Source organism: Colletes latitarsis, chromosome 12 (assembly GCF_051014445.1).
Source record: "Colletes latitarsis isolate SP2378_abdomen chromosome 12, iyColLati1, whole genome shotgun sequence".
Lineage (NCBI taxonomy): Eukaryota > Metazoa > Arthropoda > Insecta > Hymenoptera > Colletidae > Colletes > Colletes latitarsis.
The window spans coordinates 24,896,842-24,922,463 of NC_135145.1; the positions used below are offsets into that span (position 1 = coordinate 24,896,842).

General features: G+C 34.8%; 2 protein-coding genes across 3 annotated transcripts in view; one reads left to right on the plus strand and one right to left on the minus strand.

Moving 5' to 3' along the window:
- LOC143348962 (uncharacterized) overlaps window positions 1-25,622 on the minus strand; it is a 438,943-nt gene that overhangs the window by 22,987 nt on the left and 390,334 nt on the right. The gene's annotated exons all lie outside the window — the stretch shown is intronic.
- LOC143348955 (uncharacterized) overlaps window positions 1-25,622 on the plus strand; it is a 46,102-nt gene that overhangs the window by 474 nt on the left and 20,006 nt on the right. The window contains exons 2-3 of one of the 2 annotated variants that reach the window (XM_076779742.1): window positions 16,880-16,930; window positions 22,101-22,352. In XM_076779742.1, the coding sequence (XP_076635857.1) occupies window positions 22,113-22,352 (240 nt within the window). In that variant the 5' untranslated portion in view covers window positions 16,880-16,930; window positions 22,101-22,112. The remainder of the gene's footprint in view (window positions 1-16,879; window positions 16,931-22,100; window positions 22,353-25,622) is intronic. The other variant, XM_076779741.1, reaches the window with a different exon arrangement.

Sequence of the window (25,622 nt, forward strand, 5' to 3'; positions counted from 1 at the left end):
GATTTTATCACCGATACTCATCGTTTTGCTCGAGAAATTGATTTTCTGTCGAGATTAATTAGGTTATATGCACTTTAAGGTCGGTGTTTTCGTTACAGTTTCCAAGTAATACCTAACGTAAGTTAAATAAGAATTCTTAAATAATATTAGCGATATTGTTTATCGGTGTTAATGGATCGGAGTATGGTAGGCGTATTTGCAGCGTAACTGGAGGAAATTAAATATACGACATAATTGTGGTTTTGCACGCAGTTGATTTAGAAGCTAATTTTTAATTATGTTGTAATAAAGGAAGTTCTATTACTGTACGCGGGCTGCGAAAAATTTTATTCAATCGGACGATCTCCATGACCTCGCGTCTAATTATCGAGAAAATTAGTTACCTACTTTCTAAACTTTTGTATCGTTCGAATTAACAATTGAATTGTATCTTTAATTAACATATTAAGCACGTTTTGGATACCATTGATTAAACCAAACATTCAAAAGCAGTAGATGGAGTCCTGGTTGTATTATTTCTTTAATTAGAAACAATTAAGTATCAGAAAACACGGAAAAATGTAAGTACAATATTTAATTGAGAAATTTTTCACGATTCGAAACTGACAGTTAACACATTTTGGAGGTGGAAAGAATTTTTGAGTGAATTTTAAAAATAAACAATTTTTTATTATAATTTTTTCAGGATAAAATTGTTTCTATTGATTTTGAATCCATTGAATTTGTTTCAAAACACTTTTCGAAGGTGGAAAGAGAATTTTTGAGTGAATTTTAAAAACAAAATATTCTTTATTTTAATTTTTTCAGGATAAAATTGTTTCTATTGATTTTGAATCCATTGAATTTGTTTCAAAACACTTTTCGAAGGTGGAAAGAGAATTTTTGAGTGAATTTTAAAAACAAAATATTCTTTATTTTAATTTTTTCAGGATAAAATTGTTTTTATTGATTTTGAATCCATTGAATTTGTTCTAAAACACCAGTCAGTCACATCACAAACATTACAGAGTCATTCTTATCCAAACATCCTAATCACGATTTCTAATCCTTTCTCATCCTGAACTTTGCACCCTTCCTGAGCCACACTACCCCTTGACCATCGTCCCTACCTCTACCTACCTCCAGAAATAGTATATAAAAGCTTGAAATATTGCAGAATCGTTAGAAAGAGTCTAGTACTTAGTTGACCTAATAGTTGTACGAGTTTCTTAAGAAAATGAAGCGTTATCAATTCTACTGGACTCCAACAGTATTATCAATCGGTTACCGAGCTCTTCCAAGTGAAAATGATCGAATCACGACCGTGTTAGGACTTTATTTAATAATGAAGTAGTTAAAATCATTTTTGGATGCTGCGAATACGTCTCGAATATATATAATTAAGAGATGGTCGGAACGAGGTCATGTTTGGACTCATTTTCATCGAGGAAACTTTGCCAATCCATTAGCAATACTCTCATGAAGGTATAATGGAAGTAGTTGAAATTAAAATTTTCATTAGCGAGCGTAGATTATCGCTTTCATTTCGTAGACGTGTCTTATCACAAGCTAAGAATTCTGCTACGTCCTTTTCATCCCTAAACCACCCCCTACATTGTCTTCGTCAACTTATACGTGTATTTCAGAAATACGAATGATGTCGAGTCACGAAAAAATGATTGTTATGGTTTTAAAAGGGTCACCTGAAAGATGTGACAAAATTAAATTTTTCGACAAAATTAAAAAATTTCCAATCGTTCTGAAAAAAATACTAATAGTTGTGGGGGTCAATTACAATCATTTTTGGTCATTAGACATACCCCCGAAATCCTACGGACTTTTGAGAAAAAAATTCGAAAACGTGAAATTTTTCGACAAAATTCAAAATTTTCAAATCGATCTGAAAAAATTCTGATAGCTATGGGGGTCAATTACAATCATTTTTGGTCATTACACATAACCTCGAAATCCTACCCATTTTCGAGAAAAAAATTCGAAAACGTGAAATTTTTCGGCAAAATTAAAAATTTTCAAATCGATCTGAAAAAATACTGATAGCTGTGGGGGTCAATTATAATCATTTTTGGTCATTACACATACCCCCGAAATCCTACCCACTTTCGAGAAAAAAATTCGAAATCGCGAAATTTTTCGACAAAATTCAAAATTTTCAAATCGATCTGAAAAAATACTAATAGTTGTGGGGGTCAATTACAATCATTTTTGGTCATTAGATATACCCCCGAAATCCTACGGACTTTTGAGAAAAAAATTCGAAAACGTGAAATTTTTCGACAAAATTCAAAATTTTCAAATCGATCTGAAAAAATTCTGATAGCTGTGGGGGTCAATTACAATCATTTTTGGTCATTACACATACCTCCGAAATCCTACCCATTTCCGAGAAAAAAATTCGAAAACGTGAAATTTTTCGACAAAATTAAAAAATTCCAAATCGTTCTGAAAAAAATAGTGATAGCTGTAGGGATCAATTATAATCATTTTTGGTCATTACATATACCCCCGAAATCCTACCCATTTTCGAGAAAAAAATTGAAAACGAGAAATTTTTCGTCAAAATTCAAAATTTTCAAATCGATCTGAAAAAATTCTGATAGCTGTGGGGGTCAATTACAATCATTTTTGGGCATTACACATACCCCCGAAATCCTACCCACTTTCGAGAAAAAAATTCAAAACCAGCGGAACTTTAAAAGTTAATAACTATTTAACGAGGCCTCCATCAACAAATTGCTATTCTTGATTTTCGTCTTATTTTAGCCTCTAGAATCTCCCATTAAAATGTTTTTTAATTTGGAGGCCGAACAACCTGTATACAATTTATATTGATTCTGTATTTCAACTATCAGAATTTAAATTAATTATAAATTGATCATTTAATGACAATGTAATGGTCGAATTGCCAAAATTTGTATTCAACTATTTATTCGAACAAATTTTTTTATAAATAGTAATCATAGAATTATTCTTCCCATAATTGAATAATTCCAATAGAAACATTGAAATATGATATTATTTAAACTATGCTTACATCGATTATTGTCTTTCCACGATTAAATACAGACGAGTGTGTTGGAATTAACTAACAAGCCAGTTCTAATAAAATGTGTAAACAATTGAATAATGGGAATTGAGTTTCCGTAATTTAACGAACGAATTTAACAAACATGAATGTACATTTTTGATCGTTATGAAATAAATGTTGCTGCGTCGATTCGTTTAAAATATTGTTTCGAAAATATGACTTTTTTATTTGCAATTTAACGCGCAACACTTCCCCTCGTATTGATTTATTGCTTCCGTGCGTCATGTTGGTTTGTTAAACATGTTTGAACCTAGTTGAACGAGAAATATTTCGATTTGAACGTAGGGCACGTTGTGCACAATTCGTATAGAAATTTTGCTCGCAAATCCCAATTGATTACTGAATTTCTGCGAACTTGCTTTTATGCTTATTGCTAGATATGCAAATATGCGTATTATACGATACTGTAGTATGGTATTCATAAAAATACGTTGCTTCTGAACGAATATAGATCGGGGGATAAAATTTGTGAGCCTGAAGAAGTCGATTTTTTGTTAAATGACGAGTTTAATAATTCATTAGACTGTCTCAAAATATTCAACATAGTTTGTTTAACTTAAGTAATTAAATGCTAATAAGTTAAAAAATTACCGAGGGATTCTAGAGGCCAAAATAAGACGAAAATCAAGAATAACATTTTGTTGATGGAGGCTTCGTTAAAAAGTTATTAACAGTTGCATCTCGTAGAGCGCCAACCTGCGTACAGCTGCATGCACGCGACTTTAAACGTTAATAACTTTTTAACGAAGCCTCAATCAACAAATTGCTATTCTTGATTTTCGTTTTATTTTGGTCTCTAGAATCTCCCATTAAAATTTTTCCCACTAAAAATACCTCATAATACATTATTTTAACTGAATACGTTCGTTTAAACCAGTTTGGCCACGTTTTCAAGCACCTATTGGATTTCTACGTAGCGTTGATCGCATATGAATAACACAGCTTAAAAAATGATGTCTCAGCAACCGAAATATTGTAGTAGCGACACACAGATGTGCATGTATGCATGATGTGGGAGTCAACGTGTTAAGATAAAAGCACTTAGTCTTCCGAACAAAGCAATTTGATCAATCAAAGTGTTCGAGGCTTGGAACTAGGCCAACTTCACGAAAGAGTTGCAAACCTTTGAACTTCATTTGTGTAGAACTCGGAGGTTCTGAATGGTATAGTGTCCTAAATTTTAAAAACACATTTATTATCGTCTATCGACCGAGGTCGCAGTTTGAACGTAGATTTTCGTTTGGAAAATTTATCCGACGGAAACGATGGTGGTCGAGGAGCAACTTTGGATGGTAAATAAGGAAAAGTTTCACCCTTGGGGTCAATGGATTCTTTTACTGTCAAACTTGAGACACATGGATGGTTCCAACTTTTATTTCCGTTAATCCGTAAAAAAATAAGGGAGACAAATAGCTCACACCTTCCAATGTATCATTTTAATATCATTTTAATTGGAAATAGTATTTACTTGAACAGAAGAACATTTAAATATATTAATTAAAATATTTATTTAGAGATATTCGGCCATCCCTGGGAAAAATTTTAATGAGGGATTCTAGAGGCCAAAATAAAACGAAAATCAAGAATACTAATTTGTTGATGGAGGCTTCGTTAAAAAGTTATTAACGTTTAAAGTTTCAACAGGATTGAATTTTTTTCTCGAAAATGGGTAGGATTTCGGGGGTATGTGTAATGACCAAAAATGATTGTAATTCACCCCCAAAGATATTAGTATTTTTTTCGGAACGATTGGAAATTTTTTAATTTTGTCGAAAAATTTCACGTTTTCGAATTTTTTTCTCGAAAGTGGCTGGGATTTCGGGGGTATGTGTAATGACCAAAAATGATTGTAATTCACCCCCAAAGATATTAATATTTTTTTCAGATCGATTTGAAAATTTTGAATTTTGTCGAGAAATTTCACGTTTTCGAATTTTTTTCTCGGAAGTGTGTAGGATTTCGGGGGTATGTGTAATGACCAAAAATGATTGTAATTCACTCCCAAAGATATTAATATTTTTTTCAGAATGATTGGAAATTTTTTAATTTTGTCGAAAAATTTCACGTTTTCGAATTTTTTTCTTGAAAGTGGGTAGAATTTCGGGGGTATGTCTAATGACCAAAAATGTTTGTAATTCACCCCCAAAGATATTAATATTTTTTTCAGAACGATTTGAAATTTTTTAATTTTGACGAAAAATTTCATGTTTTCGAATTTTTTTCTCGAAAATGGGTAGAATTTCGGGGGTATGTGTAATGACCAAAAATGATTGTAATTCACCCCCAAAGATATCAATATTTTTTTCAGAACGATTGGAAATTTTTTAACTTTGTCGAAAAATTTCACGTTTTCGAATTTTTTTCTCGAAAGTACGTAGGATTTCGGGGGTATGTGTAATGACCAAAAATGATTGTAATTCACCCCCAAAGATATTAGTATTTTTTTCAGAACGATTGGAAATTTTTTAATTTTGTCGAAAAATTTCTCGTTTTCGAATTTTTTTCTCGGAAGTGCGTAGGATTTCGGGGGTAGGTGTAATGACCAAAAATGTTTGTAATTCACCCCCAAAGATATTAGTATTTTTTTCAGAACGATTGGAAATTTTTTAATTTTGTCGAAAAATTTCACGTTTTCGAATTTTTTTCTCGGAAGTGCGTAGGATTTCGGGGGTATGTGTAATGACCAAAAATGATTGTAATTCACTCCCAAAGATATCAATATTTTTTTTAGAACGATTGGAAATTTTTTAACTTTGTCGAAAAATTTCTCGTTTTCGAATTTTTTTCTCGAAAGTACGTAGGATTTCGGGGGTATGTCTAATGACCAAAAATGTTTGTAATTCACCCCCAAAGATATCAATATTTTTTTTAGAACGATTTGAAATTTTTTAATTTTGCTGATTTTTTCGATACTTCATTCCGGAAAATCCATAAATATCTATTAATAAAACTTTATAAATTATACAACATTGAAACAACTTTATTGTAATTATTTCTTTTAATTTCGTCGGAATTTAATGCATCCAATGTAAAGCATTTATTTTAATATTTTTAGGAATATCTTTCTAAAGTTGATAATCTATGGTCTTAAAAAGAAAAAGTTATTATTCCTAGAAAAATGAGAAAATTCACGGACTAATTCGTGCGAAAGCTTGATTCGAAACGTGTTTTAAGGATATATTCAGTGTTTTATTACTCAGGTAAAAAGCTAATGAAAACAACAAGTACTTTACTACCCAATAATTATCCAACAAGTTGAAAATGCTCGAAACGGTTGTTTCGTTTTCCAAAGTTTTACAACCGATATGTCGCTGTACAATAAATCTATCGGAAGATATTTATCGTACTCATCGACAAGATTTGACACCGCCTGTGTTGGAGATGTCCAGTAAACCGAATGTGAACGATGCATTAAGGAAGGCACCCCAGAATCATTTATCTCGCGACGGAAAACGATAAAGCTCGGAACGCGCTCGGGAATTTATCGCCGTTCTAATTGCACTGTTGCTACTTTTCCAGGATGACAGCAGTTAGTCGTGTTAAACTGTACAAAGAGAGTGACGATAAGAGGTTGAACGACACGCTGTTGTCGGAAGCGGTCTTGTCATTTCCATAGAGACAACTTCGCGAAATACAATCAACAGTCGACAAGGGTTGCTAGTCAGGAAAGAAGCAATGAATAGAAATTAGGTGTTCAGTCTACGGCAGGATTAAAATCCACAGTAAACGTAGCTTTTTAAACAGGTGTATATCTTTATGGCGCTGCTAGGGGACCTAGCAGGTCTTAGACGATTGGGTAGGTCACTTGTTGGCTAGGTATACTGATTGGTCACTCACTACCATTCCATCGCCTGACAAAGGATGTGAACAAGATCTATAGGGACAGAGTAGGGTAGGGTAAGACTGGGAGGCGTAACTGTAAAAATACTAGCTCTAAATAGGTGAAAAATCTCTCGTGGTTATGGAGACTACTATGCAGCGTCGAAGCAAGCCTCTCCAGTGGGAATGAGGCGGTGCAAAGACCTTCTTACCTTGCCCTGTTTAGTTTGTTGGCTAGGCACGCTGATACAATTCCATAGCCTGACGAAGGATGTGAACGAGATCTATAGGGATAAAGTAGGATGGGAGAAGACTGGGAGAGGCATTGGTGCAACCGTATGCTCAAAATACTAGTCATGAATAGGACAAAAATGTATCTCTCGTGGTTATGGAGACCCTACTATTATGCAGCGTGAGGTCAGAGCCTCTGTGGTGGGAATAAGGCGGTGCAAAGACCTGCTCTCCTTGCCCCGTTTAGTCTCTAGGTGCCTAGTCAACAAGTCATCACTGTGCTGCGTGTTGTCAGAGCCTCTATGGTGGAGATAAGACGGTGCAAAGACCTGCTCTCCTTGCTTTTACCTCCTTTAGCTTGTGGCTACCTAGTCAACAAGTCATCACTGGAGACTACTATGCTGCATGACGTCAGAGCCTGGGAATAAGGCGGTGCAAAGACCTGCTCTTCTTGCTTTTACCTCCTTTAGTCTGTGACTACCTAGACAACAAGTCATCACTATGCAGCCTGACGTCAGAGCCTGGGAATGAGGCGGTGCAAAGACCTGCTCTCTTTGCCCCATTTAGTCTCTAGGTGCCTAGTCAACAAGTCATCACTATGCTGCGTGTTGTCAGAGCCTCTATGGTGGAGATAAGACGGTGCAAAGACCTGCTCTCCTTGCTTTTACCTCCTTTAGTTTGTGGCTACCTAGTCAACAAGTCATCACTGAAGACTACTATGCTGCATGACGTCAGAGCCTGGGAATAAGGCGGTGCAAAGACCTGCTCTTCTTGCTTTTACCTTCTTTAGTTTATGGCTACCTAGTCAACAAGTCATCACTATGCAGCCTGACGTCAGAGCCTGGGAATGAGGCGGTGCAAAGACCTGCTCTCCGTGCCCCATTTAGTCTCTAGGTGCCTAGTTAACAAGTCATCACTATGCAGCGTGACGTCAGAGCCTCTATGGTGGAGATAAGACGGTGCAAAGACCTTCTCTTCTTGCCTTTGCATCCTTTAGCTTGTGGCTACCTAGTCAACAAGTCATCACTGGAGTCTACTATGCTGCATGACGTCAGAGCCTGGGAATAAGGCGGTGCAAAGACCTGCTCTTCTTGCTTTTACCTCCTTTAGTCTGTGACTACCTAGACAACAAGTCATCACTATGCAGCCTGACGTCAGAGCCTGGGAATGAGGCGGTGCAAAGACCTGGTCTTCTTGCTTTTACCTCCTTTAGTTTATGGCTACCTAGACAACAAGTCATCACTATGCAGCCTGACGTCAGAGCCTCTCCACTGGGAATAAGACGATGCAAAGGCCCTCTCTTCTCCTTTAGCTTGTGGCTACCTAGCCAACAAGTCATCACTATGCAGTCTGACGTCAGAGCCTGGGAATGAGGCGGTGCAAAGACCTGCTTGCTTTTACCTCCTTTAGTTTGTGGCTACCTAGACAACAAGTCATCACTATGCAGCCTGACGTCAGAGCCTCTCCACTGGGAATAAGACGATGCAAAGACCCTCTCTTCTCCTTTAGTGTATGGCTACCTAGCCAACATCACATAGTAGGTGTCCCAACAGTCTCTAAAGGGTTAAAACTAGAGTGATCGCTACAATATTCGAGGATTTATTTTCACAGTTTGGTCGCCCAGGCCGTAATGTTTGGTTGGTAGGAACACACGACGTCGCAAAGTAAATGGAAGGCTCTGTAAGATGGTTGGCGCTCCAGGATCGATTCGATGCAACAGGCGGAAGGAAGTAATATCCAAGGTGGGCGTACCACAGTTCCTGCCGCACGACTTCCTTTCTTTCAGCCCCGGCACCAGCGTCCAGGACGATGTGCATATAAACCTGGCACGTCGCGTATGGAGGGAAATTGGTCTCTTCGGGCTCGAGGAAAATCAATGCTCGACTTTGCTTTGCGTTACACAGAGAGGAATAAAACGGATCAGAATTGCGTACGGTTTGATCGGAATAACATAGTCTGACAGTTGGATAGATTACCTGTCGTTTTCGAATAAAGTGACGTTTTATTGATTCATACGTTGCACCAGATCGAGATAAACTCTCATAATACAGAGGATACTAAGGCTAAGATGTGTAACATTTTTAATAAAGAAACAAAGTCAGTGTAGTACGTTCCTTCAGGCAAGCGATGAAGTTAGGTTAGAGTGGTAGTATTGAAGTCCATCCGCGTTATTTGCCCGCATGAATGCCAATCAATGAATGGCGAATGTGGGGCCGTCGATAACAGGCTTTTAGTCATCTGGCAACTCTATCCATTTCTATGAAGTATGCACGATGCAGGCGGAACGAAGGTCTTTTCCTTTGGTCTTTGAACGCGCGCAAAAAGCACGAGCCAGAAACTATACGAACCAGTCGTGCGTGACTGACCATGCAAGGATTTATTCACCATTCCTAGCCGGGGAACTCTGGTCCGTTCGAGTATATAGCGACCAGCGACAAACGGTCAGTTATTTCTCTGTCGTTGATTCTTCAGGGGGATCGTGTAATTAATTCGATCAAAAATTCCCGGCCTCTTCGAAAGCCTTCTCTCTTTAGCCATTCAACAGGCCGCGTCGCGACGTTCCTTGCGACTAGAGGGTGTAAAAGTGCACTAGAAGCTGAATAACTTAGTGCGCGAAGAAAGTGGCCCTACCCAAGGAAAATATTTACGCAGAGATCCGGCTGGGCTCTCCTCTGCTTTTCATTTCACATATTCGCCCCACAACATACTCTTTCTTCGTTTGTTTCAAGTTTAACACACGGAAACGAAGGTCAAGTTAAAAATTACCTGATTTTCTATCGCCACGGAATCTCGAGTATCGATGAGACATCATTTTGTGTACAAATATATCATTATTTATCGCGAGTACGATGGAACAGTTATCTGAAGAGTGATTTGAATGGATTTTGATTGGATCAGTGAATGGCAGTTATCTCTGCTACTGAGAGGGGATCCCCTTCAACAATAAGAAGTTTCCTAAGAACTTGATAAACTTGATTTATCTTTAGAAAGAAATTCCTATCGATTACAAAGCTACGACAAAGTTGGGCTTGATTTCGGTGCCTAAATTTTTCGACAAAATTAAAAAATGTCAAATCGTTCTGGAAAAATTATTCCCTGTTGTGGGGGTCGATTATAATTATTTTTGGTCAATAGACATACCCCCGAATTCCTACGCATTTTCGAGAAAAAAATTCGAAAACGTGAAATATTTCGACAAAATTAAAAAGTTTTAAATCGTTTTGAAAAAATACTAATAGCTGTGGGGGTTAATTACAATCATTTTTGGTCATTATACATACCCCCGAAATCCTACCCATTTTCGAGAAAAAAATTCGAAAACGTGAAATTTTTCGTCAAAATTGAAAGATTTCAAATCGTTCTGAAAAAAATACTAATAGCTGCAGGGGGCAATTACAATCATTTTTAGTCATTACACATACCCCCGAAATCCTACCCATTTTCGAGGAAAAAATTCGAAAACGTGAAATTTGTCGACAAAATTAAAAAATTTCAAATCGTTTTGAAAAAAATACTAATAGCTGTGGGGGTCAATTACCATCATTTTTGGTCATTAGACATACCCCTGAAATCCTACCCTCTTCCGAGAAAAAAATTCGAAAACGTGAAATATTTCGACAAAATTCAAAAATTTCAAATCGTTTTGAAAAAAATACTAATAGCTGTGGGGGTCAATTACAATCATTTTTGGTCATTATACATACCCCCGAAATCCTACCCGTTTTCGAGGAAAAAATTCGAAAACGACAAATTTTTCGATAAAATTAAAAAATTTCAAATCGTTTTGAAAAAAATACTAATAGCTGTGAGCGTCAATTACAATCATTTTTTATCATTACACATACCCCCGAAATCCTGCCCACTTCCGAGAAAAAAATTCGGAAACGTGAAATTTTTCGTCAAAATTAAAAAATTTCAAATCGTTCTGAAAAAAATACTAATAGCTGTGAGGGTTAATTACAATCATTTTTGGTCATTACACATACCCCCGAAATCTTACCCACTTCCGAGAAAAAAATTCGAAAACGTGAAATTTTTCGACGAAATTAAAAAATTTCAAATCGTTTTGAAAAAAATATCGATAGCTGTGGGAGTCAATTGCAATCATTTTTGGTCATTATACATACCCCCGAAATCCTACTCATTTTCGAGGAAAAAATTTGAAAACGTGAAATTTTTCGACAAAATTAAAAAATTTCAAATCGTTTTGAAAAAATTATTTTTAGTTGCGGGGGTCCATTACAAGTATTTTTGGTGAGTAGACATACCCTCGAATTTCTATGCAGTTTCGAGAAAAAAATTCCTAATCGAAAATGTAATTTCTGGCTAGAAATGTTTGCTCGAAATTTCATGGGAATCTTTAAAATGTCATAATTTCTGAACGGATTGGACGATTTTAATGTTTAAAAAAGCAGAATACGCGTATTTTGGTGGGGAATACGTAGAAATTGCAAAAATATTCGAAAAGTTGATTCTTCAGTCCTTAAAATGAGAAAAACCCCATAAAAATGGTCCAATATTCAAACAGCCATAACTCCTACAATAGTGAATATATTTCATTGAAATTTTGGGGAGAAGTAGAGCTCATAAGTACCTACAAAAAAGTATTAGACAACTTTTCTGTAGGGCGTCAAATAAAATTACTAGAAATGAAAATCGAATTTTTAAGAAAATCGACAGGGGGTAGGTGTCTAAATTTATCGACGAAAAAAAAAAATTTCAAATCGTTCTGAAAAAAATACTAGTAGCTGTGGGGGTCAATTACAATCATTTTTGGTCATTACACATACCCCCGAAATCCTACCCATTTTCGAGAAAAAAATTCGACAATGTGAAATTTTTCGACGAAAAACAAAATTTTTAAATCGTTTTGGAAAAATTATTTTCAGTTGCAGGGGCCCATTACAAGCATGTTTGGTCATTAGACACACCCCCGAAATCCTATCCACTTTCCAGAAAAAAATTCATTATCAAAAATATACCGTGTGGCCGGAAATGTTTTAACGAAGCCTCCATCAAGAAATTGGTATTTTTGACTTTCGTGTTATTTTGGCCTCTAGAATCCCCCATTAAAATTTGTCCCAAGGGCCGAGCACCCTGCATTTGTAAGAGAAGGAAATTGAGAGGATACGTAACTCGATAACTCTTTTCCCCCGCGTTTTTCTAAAGTTATTAAAGTTAAATTTGTGAACGCTGGCTTGTTTGTATCGGGAAACTTTTCTAGCCCGACAAGATAGCCATATATCTCGGGCGAAGGGACGCTGGGGGCCGCTATTTTTCTCCAATTTAAAGTTTTCTGTCTTAAAGCACTGGCTACGAAAATTAAGTGCGCGAAAAGTTTCCTTTGCGTTGATAAACCGAACTTTCTATCAGTTCAACGCGAGCTGGGAACTTGTCTAATATCGACGAAGTTCGACGCGTTTCCCGCGAAGCGAATGCATTCCTCGCGAGGACGTGAAAAACCTTCGTAATATTCCCGATTATTGTTCACGCCCAATTCGAACTTGGATCGATAAATAAAGAACAATAAATTGTTAAGTGCCTCTGCTCGTAAAACGTAAAGCAGTTGATGCTTCTACGCGTTCCAGGTAATGTACAGTCTTTCCACGAGAAGAAGGCACAGTTTACACCCCCACTCTTGCTGCAGTCCGCTGATTGGCTGTTCCTCGACCAATAGCTGTGAGTCAGCGGGACAGGAGTGGGGATGTAAACACGCTGTGCCCTCTTCTCGTGCAAGCACTGTACTACTTTTCGTTTTACGTGTGCACATTATTTTCACCGTGCACGCTACCGTCTCTCGATCACGTGACCGAATTAAATAATTTTTGCTCGACTTTTGATAATCACGAGAACGCAACGCGATTTAGATATGTATCGTGCTACGCGCATACGTAATTGGGGACTAGTCGCATGTGAAAGTATGACGCAAAACCGCACGAATCGCGAATAATTATTGTACGTTTTTAAAACGCGTGCATTTTAACAAAAATAATTTTTTATTCACCTCTTATAATTGTTAGCTTGTATCTCATTACACGTTTTTTATTATTGTATTTTATTAAATTCTAGTATGAATTAAGTGTTTTCTGCAATTTGCATTTTATACAATTTTACAAATTTATAATTTTATTACACTTGAAGTTAATTTTATGAAGTTAAATTGTATTTGTATGGGTTGTTTAGGTTTTTAATTAACTCTGTCGTAGTTAATATTTTCGCAAATTAAATAGTGTGTGGATTTTGTTGAAGCATGAAAAATAACTAAACAAAATTTCATCCGGATTGGGCAAGAATACTAAAAGTTACAGATTTTAACGTGTCGTATAACATATTGTAAATGATAAATATGTATACTAGAATTCTTATCAGCTAATAATAGTCATAGAAAGTCTACAGTGATAAATGATATCTAAATATAAGTGGCTAGAGAATGAAGGCTGAGAAATACGATATTAAAACAATGTGAAATTCATTTAAAAGCGTTGAGATTCTATTGTACATTAGTGTAAACAAATGATACATGAAAATATAGATCATTATTTAATCAATTTTATTTGTTTTGGTTGAAAGCACAAACTACATTGACTAAAATTTCTATAAATACATAATGCAGTCTGTAAGAACAATTTCACATCTGAACAATAATAACGATCATTGAATTTATAAAATATAAAAATATGTAATTTAAAAAATTTGTAATATAACGACTGGAAACTGTGTTTCTATATCTAAAAGAGATATCTGATAATCCATATCGATATGGTATCTTATAGACACTCAGGAACGTGGAAACTTATTTTCAAAATTAATAGATACGTTGACCTGTGAGCATTGTCAGTGTTTAATTTGGAAACCAGTGGTTTGTTTAAAACTCGATTTGAGAAAGATGTACTTTGTTTCACGTAGTCGATTCCAAAATTTGAAGGTAGGATTCAATTTAAAAAAAATTTAATCACACATTTTTCTAGCACAATATTTTTCAGGCGTTTTTTTGATAGGCGGGCAAATTTATTTTTAAAGGTTGGTTATTCAGAAAAATTGATGAAAAGAGACTACCAAGAATTAACAGCGCTAAAATGTTTGAATCCAAATGCAATGATACTTTCCATTTCGAATAATACTTAAGCAATGCACAATTAATATACAGGGTGTTCGACTAAGCCTGGGAAAAAGTTTAAAGGTTCTAGAGGCCAAAATAAGACGAAAATTAAGAATATCAATTTCTTGACTGAGGCTTCTTTAAAAAGTTATTAACAATTAAATTAAAAAATTCCAAATCGTTTTGAAAAAAATACTGGTAACTGTGGGGGTCAATTACAATTATTTTTGGTGATTAGACATACTCCCGAAATCCTATCCATTTTCGAGAAAAAAATTCGAAATCGTAAAATTTTTTGACAAAATTAAAAAATTTCAAATCGTTCTGAAAAAAATATTGATAGCTGTGGGGGGCAATTATAATTATTTTTGGTGATTAGACATATCCCAGAATTCTTACGCAGTTTCGAGAAAAAAATTCAAAAATGTGAAATTTTTCGACAAAATTAAAATACTTCAAATCGTTCTGAAAAAAATATTGATAGCTGTGGAGGGCAATTACAATCATTTTCGGTGAATAGACCCACCCTCGAAATCTTGCTCATTTTCGAGAAAAAAATTCAAAAATGTGAAATTTTTCAACAAAATTAAAATACTTCAAATCGTTCTGAAAAAAATATTGATAGCTGTGGGGGTCAATTACAATTATTTTTGGTGATTAGACATACCCCCGAAATCCTACGCAGTTTCGAGAAAAAAATTCGAAAACGTGAAATTTTTCGGCAAAATTAAAATACTTCAAATCGTTCTGAAAAAAATATTGACAGCTGTGGGGGTCAATTACAATTATTTTTGGTGATTAGACATACCCCCGAAATCCTGCTCATTTTCGAGAAAAAAATTCGAAAACGTGAAATTTTTCGGCAAAATTCAAAATTTTCAAATCGTCCTGGAAAAAATACTGACAGCTGTGGGGGTCAATTACAATTATTTTTGGTGATTAGACATACCCCCGAAATCCTACGCAGTTTCGAGAAAAAAATTCGAAAACGTGAAATTTTTCGACAAAATTAAAAAATTCCAAATCGTTTTGAAAAAAATACTGATAGCTGTGGGTGTCAATTACAATTATTTTTGGTCATTAGACAATTCCCCGAAATCCTGCTCATTTTCGAGAAAAAAATTCGAAAACGTGAAATTTTTCGGCAAAATTAAAAAATTCCAAATCGTTTTGAAAAAAATACTGGTACCTGTAGGGGGCAATTACAATCATTTTTTGTCATTAGACATACCCCCGAAATCCTGCTCATTTTCGAGAAAAAAATTCGAAAACGTGAAATTTTTCGGCAAAATTCAAAATTTTTAAATCGTCCTGGAAAAAATACTGACAGCTGTGGGGGTCAATTACAATTATTTTTGGTGATTAGACATACCCCCGAAATCCTGCTCATTTTCGAGAAAAAAATTCGAAAACGTGAAATTTTTCGACAAAATTAAAATACTTCAAATCGTTTTGAAAAAAATATTGATAGCTGTGGGGGTTAATTACAATTATTTTTGGTGATTAGACATATCCCCGAAATCCTGCTCATTTTCGAGAAAAAAATTCAAAAACGTGAAATTTTTCGACAAAATTAAAAAATTTCAAATCGTTTTGAAAAAAATACTGGTACCTGTAGGGGGCAATTACAATCATTTTTGGTCATTACACATACCCCCGAAATCCTGCTCATTTTCGAGAAAAAAATTCTAAAACGTGAAATTTTTCGACAAAATTAAAATACTTCAAATCGTTCTGAAAAAAATATTGACAGCTGTGGGGGGCAATTACAATAATTTTTGGTGATTAGACATACCCCAGAATTCCTACGCAGTTTCGAGAAAAAAATTCGAAAACGTGAAATTTTTCGGCAAAATTAAAAAATTTCAAATCGTTTTAAAAAAAATACTGGTACCTGTAGGGGGCAATTACAATCATTTTTGGTGATTAGACATACCCCCAAAATCCTGCTCATTTTCGAGAAAAAAATTCGAAAACGTGAAATTTTTCGACAAAATTAAAATACTTCAAATCGTTTTGAAAAAAATACTGGTACCTGTAGGGGGCAATTACAATCATTTTTGGTTATTACACATACCCCCGAAATTCTACCCACTTTCGAGAAAAAAATTCGAAAACGTGAAATTTTTCGACAAAATTAAAAAATTTCAAATCGTTCTGAAAAAATACTAATATCTTTGGGGGTAAATTACAATCATTTTTGGTTATTACACATACCCCCGAAATCCTACCCCTTTTCGAGAAAAAAATTCAATACTGCTGAATCTTTAAACATTTGAAATTTGATAACTTTTTAACGAAGCCCCAATCAACAAATTGCTATTCTTGATTTTCGTCTTACTTTGGGCTCTAGAATCCCCCATTAAAATATTTCCCCATGGATGTAAGATTTATTTATTTAAAAAAAAGAGTGCTCCAGAGTGAAAATATTATTGATAATCTAGATCAGAGAAATCCATATTTTGGAGATAATTCTGTGATATAGCTTTTCGAAGATAAGCGGGAAAAGTGTAACTGCAACGTTGGAGATTTGAAAAATGCATTGGAAGATAAAATTAAAAAGAATTTGCGTTGCAAATCGCGCGTTGTTTCCCGTCGGGAGTGGACGAATTAATTATTTGTCGTTTTTTTCTTATTGCTTGCAGAACGAACTACCGTCCCCATGCTTGGCAGTGGCTTTCCTGGGACCACTTTAGGTGAGTCGTGCGATGCAGTGATGGAAAATTTCACTATTAAAATTTCAAGCAATAAGATTGTTTGCTTTCCATCTTGGGCGCTTTGTCGACCCCGATGCGATTCAAAGCTCTCCACTCGCGTTTATTATCGAACGATACGGAGCACTCTTGCATTTTAAAGGGCAATCGATGCCTCCGGGGCAACCTAGAGAACTCGATACGAAGAAAATACTTTTTCCTCCAACAATAAGAACGACGTTGGAGTTTCCTATGAACTTGACAAACTTGATTTATCTTTAGAAAGAAATTCCTATCGATTACGGAGCTAACCTGGGCTTCATTTCGTACAGGGTGGTCTACGAAATGCGTCACAGCACCTGAAACCATTTTTATTTCATGTCGTAACATTTCAAATAAACATTTAATATTTATTTACAGACAAAAATATACACGTTTTCGTTGCTTGTAAGAGAAATTTGTTGGAATCAAAGCACGCATTTAAAGTCCTGCAATGAATTTGTTATTAATATCAAAAATATAGTAATTTCACTCTGCATAGTACATAATAGCAGTCCACAAAAGTATACGTAAACTTTTCTATTTTTTGCAATGAAACTTTTACCAATGTATCTGTGACAGTTTTCAAATTAAAATAAATAATTTGTCACTAAGTAAAACTATTTTAAAGCTGAAGTTTACATTAAGAATATTAGTTCTTATCTTTTTAACCTAATTTCCGCGATAACAGTTCGATGAAAGGAACCATCTATGTTGTACTTTTCAATGGTAGGTAGATTTCCAAGTAGATAACAGTAAAAAGTAGGAAACTTGGGTATTCCTGAAATTTAATTCCAAGTTTCCGTGGGATCGACGATTTCATTTAAATCCGGGGTTGAAGTTCGTACTCGACGCTGTATGTGCATACATACATGCGCCATAAGTCCCTATATTTGCTCACCAGCCTGTTTCATAAGTTTCTTCGTCGGATCTAACAAGTAAAGCAAAACTCCTACTCGAATTTTGCATCTCTTCAGCCTTAAACAGAAATATAAAAATGTTCAATTCAAAATAAATTGGTATTTAATGGCGTTAATTGCAACAATTTTCCTCGTTTTTTACAAGCTGTGATTTTTGCATTTACTAAAGAATTCGTACGTTTGGACATTGAAAAAGTTTTTAATTAATAATTGCATTACCCAGGTCTCACCGCGTGGGGGTTGCTGCGAATGGAGACCCACCCCAACCACCCAATAAAGTGGCCAACGATCGTTGGTCGAAGGAGAAACAATCGAAACCAACGAAGAGAGTTGAAAGAATTTGGAATAATCTGAAACTATAAATCTAAATTCGAAACAATTCTAAGCTTTTATTTTGTTTAAAAGGGGGATTAAATCGTGTGTCGTCTGAAGTTTGCAGCGAAGCAGAGCTATCTGAATTAAATAGGACACGAGTTGTTAGGATAATCGATCTTAAACGCGAACTAGAAAAGATGTCATTTATTATAGAACTCTGTATCGTTCTTTCAAATTGTAAAACAAACATTTAGCACGTGATGTTAATTTCTCACTCGCTTTATCTTGGCGATCAGCATTTTCTTTGTAATTGGATAAATTGCTTTCTATTTGAATGTTTGGAAATGGGGCTTTCGAGAGAAAATTACGACAGAATTAATAATAAAGTGTCTCTGATTTAAAAAATTAATTTTCACGCTGGATTTATGGTTTAAAAATGAAATTCTTGCTTGGATTAAATAGTTTTTTTGAAAGGAACATTTAAAAATAACAAATGGAATCGTGTACTGTGTGTCAGAGACTCTAATTTCAGAATAATGCGAGCAATAACGAGTGTGTTTTAAAACCACGATGCAACGAGAAACAGACGCGCAGATTGCGACCTAGTTTCTAATCCCGATCGAAAAACTAAACGTTATTGGTCTTCGTAGCTATTATTAACTAGTGCTGACAAGTCGATTAGTGGCGGATTGCGAGATTTAAAATGCATCAGTGAAATCCACATCGATCGGTTGGCTCAAAATTGCTTTCATTTTTCAATTTAATTCTGCTGACTTTTTATCATTGTTGTGAATCGAAAAGAATGTGTATTTTTTGTGTACGCCGTTTCAAGGTATGCAGAAATCATGATAATTTCGAATATTGTAAAATAATTCGCCAGTGTTTAATAAAGAATAATAATTTTGAAGAAAATTTTTTCATTTTTCATTATGTCTTCGCTATAGTGTAGAAAATAGGTTTATTATGTAGTATAGACGATTACTGGTAGACTTATGTGAGTCTTTCATGCTAATGAGGGGGGATTCTCCAAGTTGGAGCAGATAGAAACGTTCAATTTACGAATCATGTCTGGGACAGTATGAACTTCAAACGATTAGACTCTTAAAAAGAAAGAAAATTAAATTATTTAAACGTAATGAAAGAAAAAATTTGTGATTCTCTAAATAGAATTAAAAATAAAAATGTTCAATTTACGAATCATGTCTGGGGCTTGTTTTAAGAAGCATTACTGTAATATAGTTTCTAAAAATATGAGCTTTAAACGATTAGACTCTTAAAAAGAAAGAAAATTAAATTATTTAAACGTTATGAAAGAACAAATTTGTGATTCTTTAAGTAGGATTATATTAATCATGAATAATATTATCAACGATACCAAACAGTCTAAAGAAAAACACTTTTGTTAGGAATATTTTAAATAGAATGTAGATAGAATTCTCCAAAATAAAAATGTTCAATTTACGAGTCATGTCTGGAGGCCCATTTGAAGAATCATTACTGTACCAATTAATTAATTAACGACAGACAAAATCCCTCTTCCAAATGCTTTAACATATATACCAGAATTACTGATAGACTTATGTGAGTTTTCCATGCAAATGAGGGGGGATTCCTTAAGTTGGAACAGATAGAAACGTCCAATTTACGAATCAGGTCTGGAGGCCTATTTGAAGAATCATTACTGTACCAATTAATTAATTAACGATAGACTAATAATATGAGAAGTAAAAGGACACACATAGGTGTCTCTCAGATAGAAATGTTCAATTTACGAATCATGTGTCTAGGATTTGTTTTAAGAAGTATTACTGTAATATAGTTTCTAATAGTATGAGCTTCAAATGATTAGACTTTTAAAAAATAAGAAAATTAAATTATTTAAACGTTATGAAAGAACAAATTTGTGATTCTTTAAGTAAGATTATATTAATCATGAATAATATTATCAACGATACCAAACAGTCTAAAGAAAAACACTTTTGTTATAATAAGAATATTTTAAATACAATGTAAATAGAATCCCCCAAATTATTTAAACGTTATGAAAGAACAAATTTGTGATTCTTTAAGTAGGATTATATTAATCATGAATAATATTATCAACGATACCAGACAGTCTAAAGAAAAACGCTTTCGTTAGGAATATTTTAAATACAATGTAGAAAGAATTCCCCAAAATAAAAATGTTCAATTTACGAGTCATGTCTGGAGGCTCATTTTAAGAATCATTACTATACCAATTAATTAATTAACGACAGACAAAAAATATGAAAAGTAAAAGAACACACATAGGCATCTCTCTTCCACATATCTTAACACATACACCAGAATTACTGGTAGACTTGTGTGAGTTTTCCATGCAAATGAGGGGGGGATTCCTTAAGTTGGAGCAGATAGAAATGTTCAATTTACGAATCATGTCTAGGACTTGTTTTAAAAAGTATTACTGTAATATAGTTTCTAACAGTATGAACTTCAAACAATTAGACTCTTGAAAAGTAAGAAAATTAAATTATTGGAATATTATGAAACAAAATTTTGTGATTCTTTAAATAGAATTATATTAATCATGAATAATATTATCAACGATGCCAGACAGTCTACAGAAAAACGCTTTCGTTAGGAATATTTTAAATAGAATGTAGATAGAATTCTCCAAAATAAAAATGTTCAATTTACGAGTCATGTCTGGAGGGCCATTTGAAGAATCATTACTGTACCAATTAATTAATTAACGACAGACTAAAAATATGAAAAGAAGGTGTCTCTTTTCTACATGCTTTAACACATATACCAGAATTACTGATAGACACACGTGAGTCTTGCAAATGGGGAAAGATCCCCCAAATTAGATCAGATAGAAATGTTCAATTTACGAATCAGGTACGGGGATCATTTTAAGAATCATTACTGTACCAATTAATTAATTAACGACAGACTAAAAATATGAAAAGTAAAAGAACACACATAGGCATCTCTTTTGCACATGCTTTAACACATACACCAGAATTACTGTGAGTCCCCCAAGTTGGATCAGATAGAAATGTTCAATTTACGAATCAGGTACGGGGATCATTTTAAGAATCATTACTGTACCTATTAATTAATTAACGACAGACTAAAAATATGAAAAGTAGGCATCTCTCTTCCACATGCTTTAACACATACATCAGAATTACTGACACACACGTGAGTCCCCCAAGTTGGAACAGATAGAAATGTTCAATTTACGAATCAGGTACGGGGATCATTTTAAGAATCATTACTATACCAATTAATAAATTAACGACAGACAAAAAGTATAAAAAGTAAAAGAACACACATAGGCATCTCTCTTCCACATGCTTTAACACATACACCAGAATTACTGACACACACGTGAGTCCCCCAAGTTGGAACAGATAGAAATGTTCAATTTACGAATCAGGTACGGGGACCATTTTAAGAATCATTACTGTACCAATTAATTACTTAACGACAGACAAAAAATATGAAAAGTAAAAGAACACACATAGGCATCTCTCTTCCACATGCTTTAACACATACACTAGAATTACTGTGAGTCCCCCAAGTTGGATCAGATAGAAATGTTCAATTTACGAATCAGGTACGGGGATCATTTTAAGAATCATTACTGTACCAATTAATTAATTAACGACAGACTAAAAATATGAAAAATAGGCATCTCTCTTCCACATGCTTTAACACATACACCAGAATTACTGACACACACGTGAGTCCCCCAAGTTGGAACAGATAGAGATGTTCAATTTACGAATCAGGCCCAGGGGATCATTTTAAGAATCATTAGTGCAGTACAGTAAGAGAAGAATAGCAAAATTGAAAAGAAATTCACGCGAATTTGGCTTATTCTGGCTATATTTGAACGTTTGTTTCAGAGTCTCTCGAGGATGGGTTCCCGAAGGAGCGGGTGTCAGGCGAACGCCGGCGTTCTAAAGAAACGCGCCAACATGTCGTTCATGCTGGTGGTCATGTTCTTCGCGGTGTTCGGGTTGATCGTCTTTACGGAGATATTCCTGATCGACGAGAGGCGGGGTGTGGGTGTAGGTGGCACTGGAGCCCTAGGAGGTCACAGGAGCGGGCATCGATTGCCGGCTGCGCCCGATCGTCCGGATTACGGGGAAATCGGAGTAAGTACCCAATTAGGACCATCTGTATCCACTTAATTAAATGCGCTGTTTGATATGAATCTCCGGCTTTATTTAGCAGTGTACCGAGCGGATGCTAGGGGGAAATTGCCTCCATCATTTTCGGCCTAAACGCTACCGAAACTTTCTCAATTAGGGGGCCATTCTTATCTAGAATGTGCTATCATCTGCTTTCCTCGGAAACTATAAAACCTTTTTCGTATCCAACGTGTAAAGATTACAAATTATCGTTGTAAACAAAAAGTAACAATTACGTGAACTGTGTCTGGTCAAAGGGAACAAAATGGCCGTCTCGTTGAATGAATAATAGATTTTGTTATCGTAATCAGCGCAATTTAATGGGGACGGTGGCTCGTTAAGGTAAATGAATTACGTTCATTAATTTGACGCTAAGATAAAAATTATAGTACTAGTATTTTTCGCTCGGCCTCGGTGCGAAATAAAGCGAGCAATTCGCGATGTCAGTTTGTAACGAGCATACATATCAAATTATGGCTTAGCGTATGTACATACGCTGCAATTGCATCGCGATAACTTGTAGGTGGGCAAAGATAACGGTGACTACGCAATCGACGATAGAACGTGCATGTGTACACACATATAAAACGTGTCTTATAAAAACAAACGTCAAAGTGAGGATTAATGAAGGCTCATAAAGGGAACTGTAATTATCGTCATTTTCGTTTATATCGAAACGATGTTGAGTTCCTCTTGACACTCTTTATTATCGTTGGAATACTAAGTTATGTGGTTTAACGACGTACAAAAACAATTGGCTATTCATGCATATAAGAATTTTCGATCTGAGTATTTTTTCTTCAAGTTTGTTTTCAACAGTTCACAATTTCTTGTAAATTGCAAATTATTTACTTTAAGTTTGCTAGAAATGAAGCGCCATTTGCTTCTGCGCCACCTAGAATTCTTCCGAGTTATTACTATTGTACTGTGTGTCTTTTTGCTTGTAACGAAGCCTTCTGCTTATTAAAATTTTGGTATTTAAAGGAGATAAAAATCCTCGATTTTTAAATAATTGCTTGAGAAATAAAGCTTCGAGTATTCTGTAAGAATTTTCGATTCGAGTATCTGAGTTATTGCTATTGTACCGTGTGCCTTTTTGCCTGTAACGAAGCCTTCTGATTAAAATTTTGGTATTTAAAGGAGATAAAAATCCACGATTTTTAAATAATTGCCTGAAAAATAAAGCTTCGAGTATTCTGTAAGAATTTTCGATTCGAGTATCTGAGTTATTGCTATTGTACTGTGTCTTTTTGCCTATAACGAAGCCTAAATGTGTGTTGCTGAGAGGAAGTCAAATTTTGCTAATTCGAAGCCCCAAATTTCCACAAAATTTGGGTATCTAAAGGAGATGAAAATCCACGATTTTTAAATAATTGCCTAAAAAATAAAACTTCGAGTATTCTGTAAGAGTTTTCGATCCGACTATTTTGTCTTGAGATTTGTTTTCAACAGTCTAAATTCGCAATTTCTTGTAAATTGCAAATTATTTACTTTAAATTTGTTAGAAATGAAGCGCCATTTGCTTCTGCGCCACCTAGAGTTCTTCTGAGTTATTACTATTATACTGTGTGTCTTTTTGCCTATAACGAAGCCTCCTGCTCATTAAAATTTTGGTATTTAAAGGAGATAAAAATCCACGATTTTTAAATAATTGCTTAAAAAATAAAGCTTCGAGTATTCTGTAAGAGTTTTCGATCCGAATATTTGACTTATCACTATTGTATCGTGTGTCTTTTTGCCTATAACGAAGCCTAAATGTATGTTGCTGAAAGGAAGTCGAATTTTGCTAATTAGAATCCCCAAATTTCCACAAAATTTGGGTATCTAAGGGATCTAAAAATCCACGATTTTTAAATGATTGCCTGAAAAATAAAGCTTCGAGTAATCTGTAAGAATTTTCGATCCGAGTATCTGAGTTATTGCTATTGTATCGTGTGTCTTTTTGCCTATAACGAAGCCTAAATGTATATTGCTGAAAGGAAGTCGAATTTTGCTAATTCGAATCTCCAAATTTCCACAATAAAAATCCTCGATTTTTAAATAATTGCTTGAGAAATAAAGCTTCGAATATTCTGTAAGAATTTTCGATCCGAGTATCTGACTTATCACTATTGTATCGTGTGTCTTTTTGCCTATAACGAAGCCTAAATGTATATTGCTGAAAGGAAGTCGAATTTAGCTAATTCGAATCCCCAAATTTCCACAAATTTTGGGTATCTAAGGGTTCTAAAAATCCACGATTTTTAAATAATTGCCTAAAAAATAAAGCTTCGAGTATTCTGTAAGAGTTTCGATCCGAGTATCTGACTTACTATTATTGTACCGTGTGTCTTTTTGCCTATAACGAAGCCTCCTGATTAAAGTTTTGGTATCTAAAGGATCTAAAAATCCATAATTTTTAAATAATTGCCTGAAAAATAAAGCTTCGAGTATTCTGTAAGAGTTTTCGATCCGAATATCTGACTTATTACTATTGTACCGTGTGCCTTTTTGCCTATAACGAAGCCTCCTGATTAAAGTTTTGGTATTTAAAGGAGATAAAAATCCACGATTTTTAAATAATTGCTTGAGAAATAAAGCTTCGAATATTCTGTAAGAATTTTCGATCCGAGTATCTGACTTATCACTATTGTATCGTGTGTCTTTTTGCCTATAACGAAGCCTAAATGTGTGTTGCTGAAAGGAAGTCGAATTTTGCTCATTCGAAGCCCCAAATTTCCACAAAATTTGGGTATCTAAAGGATCTAAAACTCCACGATTTTTAAATAATTGCCTAAAAAATAAATCTTCGAGTATTCTCTAAGAGTTTTTGATCCGAGTATCTGAGTTATTACTCCTGTATCGTGTGTCTTTTGCCTATAACGAAGCCTAAATGTGTGTTGCTGAAACGAAGTCGAATTCTGCTAATTAGAATCCCCAAATTCCCACAAAATTTGGGTTTCTTGGGTTCCAAAATTTTGTCTTGAGATTTGTTTTCAACAGTCACAACATTTAGATCTTAAAATCGATATTACAACGATTTCGATCGGATGATAATAAATATATGGAGATCGATGTCTTTCGAAACAGTTTGTTACTCGTTGTAGTCGTTTCCCCGTAAATAATTGTCCAGCGAGAATCTACAGCGAGGCATATAAAACACTCGAGGCACGTTTAAACGAAGAATGACGGTAGTGGGGAAGGCAAGAGGACGAAATAAAAGAGGAATAAAAATAGAGAAGAGCAGGCAGGAGG